We start from the raw sequence: 15,047 nt of genomic DNA, 5'->3' as shown, positions 1-15,047 counted from the left end.
AACAGATAAAACAAGATCAGATTGTAAGTTTGCTCACTGAGCTGGTAGATTTGTTCTCAGACTTTTCGTCATCATGCTATGTAACATCATCAGTGAGCCTCTGGTGATGCGCTGGTGTTCTGTCCCACTTGCTATTTATGTGTCTTGGTCAGTTGTGGGAGATATCACTTCCGGTTCTTTTTCTAAGAGGTTTGTAAATGGGGTCCAAATCGATTGGTTTGTTAATGGAGTTCCGGTTTGAATGCCAGACCTCTAGGAATTTCCGTGTGTGTCTTTGTTTAGCTTGTCCCAGTATGGATGTATTGTCCCAGTCGAACTGGTGTCTGCGTGTATGGATACTAGTTTTAGTTTGTCACCTGTACCCTAATCTTACCTGCAGACAAAGGGCGCATGACCCTCATCCTGAACAGAACACAATACATTGAAAGCAGATACTGATATCTACCAACAAGTGGCAATGGACCCAACTCTACAGCTAGAAAACTGTATTACAGCTTCTGAGGAAACTTCACAGGACAGGTGAAATTAACAAGACAGATCTCCAAAGAATGAAACCTGAAGGATTCAACACACCCCGTTTCTATGGATTACCAAAGGTACATAAAGAAGGGGCCCCCCTCAGACCCAAAGTCTCACTTCCTGGTACACTGACATACAGACTAGCAAAGGAACACCAACGCAAACTGAAACACCTAGTAGAAGACTCAAGCCACTCCATCCACTCCACCTAGGAAATCCTTAACATCATCAAAGATACCAAAGTAGAGGACAACAAAGTCCTGGTTTCCTTCACCATGACAGTCCTATTCACATCAATAATAATCACCCTAGCCAAAGAATCACAAGCCTCACTGCTAGACGAACCAAGAACACAAATGCCTGACACACCAATTCCATCAGCAAGGACAGCATCTTCAAACTAGTAGACCTGTGCCTCACAACCCGCTTCACCTTCAACAACAAGATCTACAAAAAGTCAATGGGATGCCTATGGGATCACCAATATTAGGACTCTTAATAGAAGCAGTTGTGCAGGAGTTAGAACGAATAGCCCTTCCCACGATCCAGCTCAAACTTTGGGTCCACTATGTGGATGACACCTTTGTCATCACAGAACGCAACAAATTAGAAGAAACCCACAAACACATAAATAACATCCTTACTGGTATAAAGTTCACCAGAGAGGAAGAGAATAGTAACAGACTTCCCTTCCTAGACGTCACAATAGAACAAAAAGCCAATGGAGAGCTGCAGACCAGCATCTTCAGGAAAGACATGCACACACGCACGTGCATGCACACACACACACACAAACGGAGGTGCATCAGGACATCCCAACACCCACAAACAGAGCTACATCAGGGCATTATTTAAATGAGCTGCAACACACTGCAACACCCAGGAACTATGAGAAGCCATGAAAAAACACCTATACAATGTATTCAGGAACAGCGAGTACCAGGTAAGCGCAGTCCGCCGATTCCTACAGACCTAAACAAGAAGACACAATAGGCTCAGAGATTTTAGTCACCCTGCCATACATTAAAGACATCTCAGAGATGACAACCAGACTTCTCTGGCCACGAGGCATCATTTAGCCCACAAACCTACCACCACACTGAAACAGCTCCTGATGAATTTGAAGGACCCCCTACCAACAACCAGCAGAACGAATGTCATATACAAAATACCCTGCAAGGACTGCAACAAACATTACATTGGACAAATGGACAGGAAGCTAGCCACCACAATACATGAGCACCAACTAGCCACCAAAAGCCATGACCAACTATCACTAGCATCCATACAAACAGACAAAGAGAGACACCAGTACGACTGGGACAATACATCAATCCTGGGACAGGCTATATAAAGACATGCATGGGAATTCCTAGAGGCCTGGCATTCAAACCGGAACTCCCTCAACAAACACATCAATTTAGACCCCATTTACCAACCTCTCAGAAAAAGAACCAGAAGTGATATCACCCACCACAACATATCCATAAATAGACACATAAATAACAAGCAGGACAGAACACCGGCGTTTCACCGGAGGCTCACTGATGATGTTACATAGCATGGTGACAAAAAGTCTGAGAACAAATCTACCAGCTCAGCAAGCAAACTTACAACCTGAGCTACAAATCTTCTCTAAAATCGCAGACCAAACAAAAACTTAGTGAAGCCAGTCACTGTTCCAAAACAGACCCAGCAGACCCTTCAGAAAAGCAAGCAATTATCACCAGTTGTGTATAAAGAACATAGCTTCTCATTTCTCTGTATTTTTGATTGAGGACTGAAGTATGAGAAGGACTGTTCTTAAAACTGAAGAAGCATGGAAGGGATTACTGTAATTTTAAAAAGGAGGCGACTGACACTCATGATAGGTGCTGTTTACTCTGGGGAAGGTAAGTACAGATGGGTTGGAACCAGGGCTATATACTAAAGGAGATTTGGCTGGCAACAAGTAGCTGGTTGGTTATGGGGTGGTGACCAGGTGTCAATGACAAAAGCCTTTTGCCTGCGAATGATCATGTGATTCACTCCCAGGTAGCTGAACAACCTTGTGGGTGAGAACAATATGGACAGGAGTCTTTGGACCACTGGAAAGAAGTTCTATTTTGATATCTGCAGTGAAAATTATCTAAACTATAAACACAGTCAGTTTATTTCCATCACCAGTTGCTGCAGTTTGTTCCTTTCAACTAATAAGTCAGAGACTTTGCAAGTTATGAACCAGTCAGGGAGGATCCCAGAGAACTGGAAAATGATGAGGGTAACACTTCTGTTTAAGAAGGGAGGATGACAACAACAGGAAATTATAGGCTGTTTAGCCTGACCTCTGTCATTAGTAAGATTTTAAGGATGAGGTTGCGGTATACTTGGAAGTGCACTCAATAATGGGGGTGAATCAGCACAGCTTCATTAAGCGGAAGTCATACCTAACAATCTGTTAGAATTCTTTGAAGAGGTAATCAGTACATTAGAACAATGAGAGTCATGGACATTATCTATTTGGATTTCCAGAGGCTTTTGACAAGGTGCCACACAGGAGGGGCTTCTAAATAAGAGAAGAGCCCATGGTGTTAGGGGCAATTACTAGCATGGATAGAGGATTAACTGACTAATGGAAAGCAGAGTGAGGTAAAGGGGTCTTTTTCAGGATGGCATTGGGTGACTAGTGGAGTTCTGTGGGGATCTGTGTTGGGATTACAACTATCCTTTTATACATTAACAGTCTGGATAAAGGAAATGAGGGCATTATTGCTAAATTTGCAGATGACATAAATATAAGTGAAGAAATAGGTAGTGGGAAGGCTGCAGAAGCACTTTTCCACATTAGATGTGGGCAAGGAAATGGCAGACGGAATACAATGTGAGAAAGGGTGAGGTTAGACTCTTCAGGAGGAAAAATAGAAATATAGACTATTTTCGCTCAGGTAAAGGCTTTGGAAATCTAAAGCACAAAGGAAATTAAGAGTCCTAGTTCACTATTCTCTTAAAATATAGATTCAGTTGGAAATAAGGAAGGCAAATGCAATGTTGACTTTCATTACAAGACAGCTAGAATACAATAGCAGAGATGCACTCCTGAGGCTACATAAGACTCTGAACAGACCGCATTTGTAATACTGTGTGCAGTTTTTGCACCCCATCTAAGAAAGGATGTAATGGCATTGGAGGCGGTCCAGCAGAGATTTACAAGAATGATCCTGGAGATGAAAGGCTTGTCATATATGGAGCGGTTGAGGATTCTGCAACTGTACTCAATGGAGTTTAGAAGGATGAGTTGAGATCTCATTGAAACTTACAGAATGCTGACAGGTCTGGCTAGAGTGAATATGAAAATGATGTTTCCACAATTGGGGAATTCTGCGTACTTTGATAAAATTTTTAACTTTTGTGATGTCTCTAGGAATAGTCGGGCTTGATTTCCAGCACATGAAGCATGATGCATGATTTCTAGGAAGCCTTTTTTAAAATTAACGCCAATGTCTACAGTGACTTTCAATAACCTTTTAAAGAAACAACTCCAGGTCTGACAAAAAATTTTGAAATAAGTTCCTTTTTCAAGAATCTTTCAAAACTTTAGTCCTCCAAGCAAGTTTAACCATAAAGCATCTTCATGACAGTATAAAACTTGTAAATGCTGATGTTCAAATAGATTTTTATGCACTTGTGTGGCAAGTTTCGCAGTACAGCGAGCAATGTGGAAGACAAATGGCTGTTGACCTTTATTGCAAAAGAATTGGAATATAGGAATAAAGAAGCCTTATTACAGGTGCACAGGGTTTGGTGAGACAACATCTGGGGGCACTGTGAGAATTTTTGGTCGCTGCAGTTAAGATATGTAGACATGCTTTAGGCAGTACAGCAAAGGTTCACCAAATTAGAACATGGGATGAGCGGGTTGTCCTACATTGATAGACTGAGCAAAAAGGTCTGTGTTCTTTGGAGTTTAGAAGAATTAGAGACTATCTTATTAAAACATTCTGAGGGTGATTGATAGTGTAGATGCTGAGAGATAGATTCCTGTCCAATAGAAACAAAAACATTAAGGCTCAGTCTCAACACAAAAACTCAATCATTTAGGATTGAGGTGAGAAATTTCTTGACTGAAAGGGCTGTGAATGTATGGGTATTCACCACCGCAAAGGGCTGTGCATTCATTATCATTCAATAAATTTAAGGTGGGCCTGACAAATGGTTGGTTTCTTAGAAAATCAAAGAGTTTCTTAGAAAATCAATGGAGAGTGGTTGGGAGAATGAAGCTGAAGCCAAAGATCAACCATGACAGCATTGAATGGTGGAGTAGGCTTGACAGCAAATATAATCTTCTGCTCCTATTTCTTGTGTAAATTATCAAGAATATTAGGTGGAGGGGATGAGGGAGAATATTTGTTTCATCAGCAGCCATGGGTGAAGTGTCTGAACATTGGAGTGGAGACTAATGTGTCATTATTTAAGGAAGATTGCAGGGAAATATGGGCCACTACAGACTGGTGAGCCTGAAGTCTATGGTGAATAAGTTGTTAGAGGGGATTCTGAGAGACAGAATCTATAGGCATTTGGAGAAACCAGGACTCATTTGGAATAGTCACCATGGCTTTTTGCATGGGAAATTATGTCTCACGAATTTAATTGAGTTATTTGAAGGGGTGACCAAGAAAGTAGATGAAGGTAGTGCGGTAGACATTGTTTACATGGACTTTAGCAAGGCCTTTGACAAGGTACTGCATAGTAGGTTACTGGGTAAGGTTAAGTCTCATGGAAGCCAGGGCGAGCTAGCCAATTGGATATAAAATTGGCTTGATGGTAGAACACAAGAGGGTGGTGGTGGAGAATTGTTTTTCAGACTGGAGGCCTGTGACCAGTGGTGTGCCACAGGGATTGGTAGGGCATCCACTGCTATTCATCATTTATATAGATGATTTGGATAAGAATTTAGGTAGTATGGTTGGTAAGTTTGTGGATGACACTAAGATTAGTGTAGTGGACAGTGAAGAAAGTTATCTGGGAATACAGCAAGATCTTGATCAACTGAGCTAGTGAGCTGACAATGGGTGGATGGAGTTTAATTAGATAAATGTAAGGTGTTGTATTTTGATGGGTCAAATCAGGGTAGGACTTACACAGTCAATGGTAGGGCCCTGGGGAGTGTTGTAGAACAATGTGGTCTAGGGGTACAGGTTCCTAGTTCCTTGAAATTGGAGTTACATATAGACTGGGCAGTGAAGAAAGCGTTCAGCATGCTAGCTTTCATCAGTCAGAGCACTGAGTATAGAAGATAGGATGTTTTGTTGCAGCTGTACAAGGCATTGGAGTTCAGATTTGGATTGTGTGCAGTACTGGTCACCCTACAATAGAAAGGGTATTACTAAACTAGAAATGGTGCAGAAAAGATTTACTAGAATGTTACTTGAACTGGAAGGTTTGAGGAGAGGTTGGATAGGCTGGGATCTTTTCCTTGACTTGTAGGAGACTGAAGGGTGTCTTTATAGAGGAATATAAAATGGTGACCGACATAGATAAGGTAAGGGAGTCTACATCTTAAAGCATAGGTTTAAGGTGAGAGGGGAGAGATACAGAAAGGTTGGGGGGCAATTTTTTCACACAAAGGGTGGTGACTGTTTGGAATGGGCTGCCAGGAGTTGTGGTGGAAGTGAGTACAATTTTTTCATTTAAGAAACATTTAGACAGGCACAGGTGGGATAGTTATGGAGGGATATGGACCAAACACAGGCAAATGTGACTCGAATTGAGGAAATACCACCTCAGTGGACAAGATCTTTTCTTGGGTGGAGGAGTCCAGAACTAGAGAAGAGAAAGATTCAAAAGAGACCCAAAGGGCAACATTTTTATGCAGAAAGTAGTGCATTTGGAATGAGCTGCCAGAGGGAGTGTAGAGTCTGGTACAATTACAACATTTAAAAGGGACGGTTATATGAATAGGAAGGATTTAGTGGGATATGGGCCAAATGCTGACAAATGGGACTAGATTTATTTCGGATATCTGGTCAGCTTGGACAAGTTGGACCAAAGGGTCTGTTTCTTTGCTGTTCTTCTCTATGATTCTATAACAGCAATGAAATTAGATGGTGAGTCGATTGAGTTGGCAATAATTTAATTGCAGACGGAGCAGTCTGAAATAGAAAAGGAAATGAAAAATCAAGAAAGAGTACTGAACGTTAAAAACTTCAACTGAAAAAGAAGCACTTTAGAGGACAGAAAAAGAAAAGAGCATTGAAGACAAGAGAAAAGGAGACAGAAAGGGAATAGAAGCTTAAAAGGCTGGAACTAAAAGTAGACTGATGGGTAGAGCTAAAGAAATTTATGCCTTGCTTTCTGAGGAGGTGATAGGTTGAGGTGTTTAAAAATACTATCCTGCATAGGAGCGGATCCTTGAGTCTTAGTGGTAGAAATTCTGGAATATTCAGAAATAGACTGGGCAATCATTTCAAATAAATTGAGAGTTTAATGCAAAATAGTTTTACTTGGTGTGATGATTTGGAGATGCCGGTGTTGCACTGGAGTATACAAAGTAAAAAATCACACAATAGTCTCTCAGGTTTAATTGGAAGCACTAGCTTTCAAAGCGCCGCTCCTTCATCAGATGGTTGTGGAGGACACAATTGTAAGACACAGAATTTATAGCAAAAGTTTACAGTGTGATATAACTGAAATTATACATTGAAAAATACCTTGATTTTTAAGTCTCTCATCTGTTAGGATACCATGATGGTTTCACTTCTTTCATATGTAAATCACAAAACTTTTTGTGAAAGTTACATTCTCAGGTTAACTGTAACAAATGGTGTGAGCCCAGATAAGATGATGAAGGTGTTAGCCCCCTGTGTTCTCTGTCTGTGCCATAATGTTTAGACTGATTCTTATCTGAAAAATTAGTTAACAGAGTCTTACATGAATTCATGCAGTTTTTGAGCAAAGTACAATGTAACTCTGCAAGTACAAATTCACCCCACAAACGTATATGTGTATGCGTGCATGTGTGTGTGTGTGTCTGGGTGGGGGGATGTGAGTGTCTGTGAGAGACAGTGTATATGTACGTGTGTGTGAGTGTAAAGGGTGTGTGTCTGTAGGAGTGTGTGTTAGTGTGTGTGTGCGTGACACACCCCAGACACACCCTCTAAGTCTGTGAGAGGGTGCATGTGTGAGTATGGGAGTGTGTGTGTCTATAGGAGTTTGTGTGTGTCTGGGGTGAGGGTTTGTGAGTCTGTGAGAGAGAGTGTATATGTGTGTTTGTGTGAGTGTAAGGGGTCTAGGTCTGTGAGAGGATGCATGTGTGAGTGTGGGAGTGTGTGTGCCTGTAGGAGTGTTGTGAGTGTCTGTATGTGTGTCTGTGTATAGGTGTGTCTGTGTGAAGTCTGCCTTGGAGGATGGTCACCCGAAGGTCTGAGGCTGAAGTGTTCTCCAACTGGGAGGGAACACTCTGTCTGTTGATTGTTGTAGCAAGGCAGACTTTGGGACAGGCAGCAGTGAAAAGTGGCCAAGCAGAGGATGATGGCTAAGTTCAGTACCCATAGGGAGGGCCTCAACCGGGACCTTGGGTTCATGTCACGCTACAGGTGACCACCATTGCACTATACACACACACACACACACACACATACACACACACACCTATACACAGACACGCACACACACACTAACACACACTCCTACAGACACACACACACACATACATATACACTATCTCTCACAGACACTCACAATCCCCAACCCCGGGACACACACGTGTTTGTGGGGTGAATTTGTACTTGCAGAGTTACATTGTACTTTGCTCAAAAACTGCATGAATCCATGTAAGACTCTGTTAACTAATTTTTTAGATTAGAATCAGTCCAAACATTATGGCACAGACAACAGAACACAGGGGGCTAACACCTTCAACATCTTATCTGGGCTCACACCAATTGTTACAGTTAACCTGAGAATGTAACTTTTAAAAAAAGTTTTGTGATTTACATATGAAAGAAGTGAAACTATCATGGTCATCCTAACAGATGAGAGACTTAATAATCAAGGTATTTAAAATTTGGGTGAAGATTTGTAGCTCGGGTGCTCGTTGTTGTGGTTCTGTTCGCCGAGCTGAAAATTTTTGTTGCAAACGTTTCGTCCCCTGTCTAGGTGACATCCTCTGCTTGGGAGCCTCCTGTGAAGCGCTTCTGTGGTGTTTCCTCCGGCATTTATAGTGGCCTGTCCCTGCTACTTCCGGTTGTCAGTTTCAGCTGTCGGCTGTCGTGGCCGGTATATTGGGTTGCATCAAGACACTATTCAAAAGGGCCACAACACACTGCAGCACACCAGAACTGCAAAAAGAGGAAGAGGAACACCTGTACAAGGTATTCACCAAAAATGGATACCCGCGCAATTTCATCAACAGATGCCTAAGAGAAAGACAACGGAACGAGGACATGCCGCAACCCAAAGGACTAGCCACACTACCATACATCAGGAGCATTTCAGAACTGACAGCCAGACTACTGCGACCACTAGGACTTATAACAGCACACAAACCAACAGCCACCCTCAGACAACAACTCACCAGAACGAAGGACCCGATACCCAGCATGAGCAAAACTAATGTAGTGTACAAAATCCCATGCAAGGACTGCACAAAACATTATATAGGACAAACAGGAAGACAGCTAAGGATCCGCATCCATGAACATCAACTAGCCACAAAACGCCAAGACCAGCTATCCTTAGTAGCCACACACACAGACGACAAGCAACATGAATTCGACTGGGACAACACTACCATTATAGGGCAAGCCAAACAAAGAACAGCCAGGGAACTCCTAGAAGGATGGCACTCATCCACAAACTCCATCAACAAACACATCGACCTGGACCCAATATACCGGCCACTACAGCGGACAGCTGAAACTGACAACCGGAAGCGGCAGGGACAGGCCACTATAAATGCCGGAGGAAACACCACAGAAGTGCTTCACAGGAGGCTCCCAAGCACTGAGGATGTCACCTAGACAGGGGACAAAACGTTTGCAACAAAAATTTCCAGCTCAGCGAACAGAATCACAACAATCAAGGTATTTTTCAATGTATAATTTCAATTACATCACACTGTAAACTTTTGCTATAAATTTTGTGTCTTACAATTGTGTCCTCCACAACCATCTGATGAAGGGGTGGTGCTTTGAAAGCTAGTGCTTCCAATTAAACCTGTTGGACTATAACCTGTTGTTGTGTGATTTTTTTTACTTCTGTGGGCATTAAAGATAGAGACTACATATGTGCCCCTTTGGAAAATAATTCTCTAAGAATTTAAAAATTCACTCTCTCCATTCATAAGGCTATGCATAGAAAACCAGAAGTTTGCAATAGCGAGATGCAGTGGAAAAGATGCTTAGATAATTCAAACAATGTCACATTCTTGACAACGTTTTAAGATGGGAATAGAAATAATTATATAAGTTATATTTAAAGTGGAACTGACAATGTGTGAAAGAATGTCTTTTTTTTCTACACTTCACGGTGAAACACACATAATGAGTATACCCTCCATGGTGATCGAGCTCTGGCTTAGAATCATAGAATCCCTACAGTGTGGAAACAGGCCCTTCGGCCCAACAAGTACACACCGACCTTCCGAAGAGTAACCCACCCAGACCCATTCCCCTCCCCTCTATCCCATATTTACCCCTGACTAATGCACCTAACCTACACACCGTGAACACTATGGGATAATTTAGCATGGCCAATTCACCTAACCTGCACATCTTAGGATTGTGGGAGGAAACTGGAGCACCCAGAGAAAACCATCTCAGACATGGGAAGAATGTGCAAACTCCACACAGTTGCTTTGTTTAATACAGAACTTCTGGCTAAGAGGCCAGGACACCACTCACTGTGTTACATGATCTCTAATACCCTCAAACCAAAACATACCTCCGTGCTGTATATGATACCTTGCTGATAGCAAATTGGATGCTGTGTTCTGTCAGAATACAACAGTAACTCATTGGTTTTGAAGTACCTTGGGATGTAGTGAATACATTTACATTTATATTAAAACTTTACATATGAGCAATGGTAAAGGAATGCAATAGCATAGAACATAAATCAAGCATTGGCAATATTTGTGGAATTACATATTTAATATTTTATGACCACATACCTATGATGCTGTTTTGGTTATAACATATTAGAACCCAAATGTGTAAAATTCAGACTTTTGATTGACAGATTAATTTTTTTCTCCCTGACTTTAGTACAACAGGTTAAGCTTTATTTTAAAGTTATAGTAACTTTGCTAAAACTTCAGGTGTGCTGACCTTAATTAACCATACAATTGTGTTTGAATACTAATCATGTGTTGTCAGAATCCAATAACAACCAAACAGAAATTAATCTGATGGTCCAAACTCATGCTGTGGCTGCTGAGATTTAAGTAGATATCAAATGTGGATTTCTGGATGCAATGATAAAATTGAAATGAGGGACTGGAAACTAGTTACTACTGATTCTCTCTTTGCAGGTTAAAGTTATTCTGGATTGTTTAACAGAAACACAGGCTACATTCACTGATATTGGAGACAGTGTAGCCTCTGTGGAACGCCTTCTAAAAGAACTCCAAATGAAGGAAGAGAAAGCACAGGTAAATAACAGTTAAATGCCACTCAGTCTTCAACAAATGAACTCTCTCCCTCATACTCTTAAAGTCCTGTAATTTCATGACAAAACAGAGAAATTAAACATCCTGAGTTAAGTCATCACACGATTACTCTGATGGTCATCACTTTAAATTGCAAACAAGCTTAATTCATTTTTAACTATCTATAGCCTCCACTGCAGGCAGGCCAGAATTTCCGAAATGAGCTGACAAACCTAACGTACTGAGACTATAATTTTCTTGAGCTAACCAAACACATTAATGATAAACAATTATATTTAACAATACTGTATCAAGGACTTATACTGCTCATATACATTTAAAATGTTTCCTAGATTCACTTTTCCTTTATAGAACATAGAGAAATACAGCACAGTACAGGCCCTTTGGCCCTCGATGTTGCGCCGATCCAAGCCCACCTAACCTACACTAGCCCACTATCCTCCATATGCCTATCCAATGCCCGTTTAAATGCCCATAAAGAGGGAGAGTCCACCACTGCTACCGGCCAGGCATTCCATGAACTCAAGACTCGCTGAGTAAAGCATCTACCCCTAACATCTGTCCTATACCTACCACCCCTTAATTTAAAGCTATCCCCCCTTGTAATAGCTTTCTGCTAAAACAATGTTCAATTTATATTTGGGAACAAAAATCAAAGTTTTTGATTTTGAAGAATGTTCAAAAGAAGCATGAAGAATGTTGAGAGTGCAGAATAACTACCATTGGAGTTTTGCATTGAGATGCGTAGCTGAGTGTGTCATCTGTACACATTGACCCTTCACCATTATGCTCAAATATCTAAACTGACCAATTAAAAATTAAAAGCAGACTCTAACTTAACATATAACACTGGTTGAAAGGAAAATCAATCAATTATGCCTGGAAAGAGGGAGAAGCAGGAGGCTAAAAGAACAAAGCAAGCCAGGCAGCGTTATGTGGTGGAGAAGTCAGTGTTTCAAGTATAACCCTTCTTTGGAACTGGGGTGGGTGTAAGGGGAGCAGCAGATAAAGTGGGGTGGGTTTGGTGGGGGTGTTGGTTGGGGAGCAAGACGGGTTAGTGAGATAGGGATAGGTGAACATAGGTAGAGTGCACGGCTTGGTTGGTCGATGGGAGGAATTAATCCAGTTGGTAGTCTATCAGAGGAATGGAAGGGAGGGGGAGGGTCTTGGAAGGGAGTCAGGGAATTAGAAGGAAGGTTATTTGAAATTGGAGACTCAATGTTGAGTCCTCCAGGCTATATGCTGCCAGGCGGAAGATGAGGTGTTCCTTCAATTTGTGCTCTGATTCGCTGTGGCAATGGAGGAAGCCAAGGATGGTCATGTCAGAAAGGGAGTGGGAAGGGGAATTAAAATGGGCAGTGACTGGGAGGTCAGGTCAGCTTCTGCAGGTCCAGGCTGAGATGCAGCAAAATGTGCCCTGAGTTTATGTTTGGTCTCCCCTGTGTAGAGAAGGTTATATCAAGAGCACCAGATAGAGAAAACTAGGTTGGAGGAGAGGCAGGTGAACCTCTGTTGCACCTGGAAAGACTATTTGGGGCCCTGAATGGAGGCGAGGGGTTGGTGTGCCGGCAGGTTTTGCATCTTCTACAGTTGTATGGGCAGGTATCTGGGGGGTCGGGGCGTTGGTGGGGAGAGTGACGCAAACCGAGGATTGGCAAAGGAAACAGTCCTTGCGGAAAGCAGAGAGGGCTGGGGAGAGGAAGATGTCCTTGGTGATGGGGTTTAATTGGAGTTTATGTAAGTTTTTAAGGATAATACATTGCATACAGAGATTAGTGGGGTGGAAGGTGACAATAAGGGGTCCTTTCCCTACCAACCCCTCTGAACCCCCAGGTACCTTCCCCTGCAATTGTAAAAGATGCAAAACCTGCTGGCACACCACCCCCCTCACCTCCATTCAGGGCCCTAAATAGTCATTCCAGGTGAGACAGAGGTTCACCTGCCTCTCGTCCAACCTAGTTTACTGTATCCAGTTCTCCCAATGTGGACTTCGCTAACCGATGTGGACCAAACGTAAATTCAGGGCACGTTTTGCCGAGCATCTCAGCTGGACCCACAGACCCTCACCTCTGTTCCCCTATCCCACCCCTCACCTGTGTTCACCACCCCACCCCTCTCTCCATCCAAAACCCTCTCCCACACCTTATCCACAGCTCCCTTACGGCCACCCCCAGTTCTGAAGGTGGGTTATATCAGAAGCTTTGACTTCTCCACCTCCTGATGCCATCTGGCTTGCTGTGTACTTCCAGTCTCCTGTTTGTTCATCTTGGATTCCAGCATTTGCAGTTTTTTTGTCTCTGGAAAGAGGGAAACCTCATCCAGTATCAGAACATTATGAAAAGATATGCTCGTTACGCTCTTATTTTTCAGCACAGGAAATTTAGCTACTTTTTGGTGACTGTGAAAAATATATTTGAAAATTACACTGAATTACCTTTGTGACATCAAATATTCAATGCATTCACTGTGACATTCCAAAGAGAAATTTCTAACATGGTAAAAGTCACAAACATAAGTAGACACCAGGAGGATTCCCCATAGGCTATCTTTTGACTTTGAGGGGCAATATGCCTGAAGTTTTTTAATTTAATAGCAAAATACCATGCACAGAAGTGCGTTAGAAAGAAATTAATATTTTGTCTTCTAATATTAACATTCCTAGGCTTATAATTTTCGACATGTCTTGCTGATGACCTTTTCAATCAAATTGATTGTCCAGCTCAAATGTAATTGTCCTGTTATTTTTTTGTCACAGGAATCATTAGAAAAGGCACAGTTATTGGCTCTGCATGGAGATCAACTTATCCAAAGCAACCACTATGCCATTGACTCCATCCGACCAAAATGTAATGAACTCAGGCGCATATGTGATGATTTTACCAACGAAATGAAGAAAAAGCATGATATGCTTGGAAAATCTCTTGAAGTCCATAAGCACCTGGACAGTGTAATTAATTTTTTTGATCTTTAAGAATTACTCACAAAACAAATAACTATTAATATTCTGTTTTAATTATTTTGTTTTGTCCTTCAAGGCCAAGGAGTGGTGTGAAACAGGCATATATCTCCTGGCATCTCAAGCGGTTGATAAGTGCCAATCTCAAGAAGGAGCTGAAGCTGCACTTCAAGATCTTGAGAATTTTCTTGAAACTGCCAAAGATCACAAGCTCACTAATCCAAAAGAGTTTTATAAGCAATTTGAATTATTTCTCACTGAAGACGTTGAGGTAAACTATAGTTAAGAAATGAATAACTAACTAATTATTAGTATTAAGCCTTCCAGAGTCATCTGGTAATGAACAGACAAAATAGTTTATGAAAAATGAAAGAAACAAAAAGTAGCTTTTTTAAAATTCATTTATTAGATGAGTGCCATGGAAGGGGCACAGTTTAGTCAGTCAGTCGGTCGTGAAGATGGAGAAGACAGGACTACAATTAATTTTGTAGGAGATAGCAAAGGGGACTGAGGTGGAGACTAAAATCAGAAATTATGAGAAAAGAAGCCAAGTTGTGCAGAGTAGAAATTGGTGACAAATAAATCTACACACCAAATACTTTACTATTGTTTTTATTTCTATTCCAGGCTAACATATCAACAATCCTTCAGAAGCTTGAACATGTCCAGGAAATGTTTGAAAAGCGTCAAGCTAGTTTAAAGAAGTTAGCAGCCAAACAGACTCGACCAGTTCAACCTGTGGCTCCTCGTCCAGAGTCATCACCAAAACGCTCTTCGCCAAAACCAGCCAGAACTCCTGCTCTCAGTAAGTGGCAGATAACCCTTTTCTCGTAGTTCAGGAAAAAAAGTCAAAATAATTGTGGCATAATAGTTTAAAGCTGAAAAGAAGATAAACTGAAAAATGGTTTTACATTTTTATTTAAGATG

At 41.6% G+C, this 15,047-nt stretch overlaps 1 protein-coding gene across 8 annotated transcripts in view; it reads left to right on the top strand.

Moving 5' to 3' along the window:
- LOC122555988 (guanine nucleotide exchange factor DBS) overlaps positions 1-15,047 on the top strand; it is a 404,319-nt gene that overhangs the window by 189,463 nt on the left and 199,809 nt on the right. For all 8 annotated transcript variants that reach the window (XM_043702332.2, XM_087993537.1, XM_043702330.2 and 5 more), the window contains exons 10-13: positions 11,027-11,146; positions 13,920-14,111; positions 14,200-14,391; positions 14,748-14,925. In XM_043702332.2, coding sequence (XP_043558267.1) covers positions 11,027-11,146; positions 13,920-14,111; positions 14,200-14,391; positions 14,748-14,925 — 682 coding nt within the window. The remainder of the gene's footprint in view (positions 1-11,026; positions 11,147-13,919; positions 14,112-14,199; positions 14,392-14,747; positions 14,926-15,047) is intronic.

This window comes from Chiloscyllium plagiosum, unplaced genomic scaffold (genome assembly GCF_037043375.1).
Source record: "Chiloscyllium plagiosum isolate Xiang-an unplaced genomic scaffold, Cpla_swu_hap1 HiC_scaffold_13, whole genome shotgun sequence".
Lineage (NCBI taxonomy): Eukaryota > Metazoa > Chordata > Chondrichthyes > Orectolobiformes > Hemiscylliidae > Chiloscyllium > Chiloscyllium plagiosum.
Note: the sequence above shows the minus strand (reverse complement) of the source record. Positions and strands in the feature narration are given on the sequence as shown.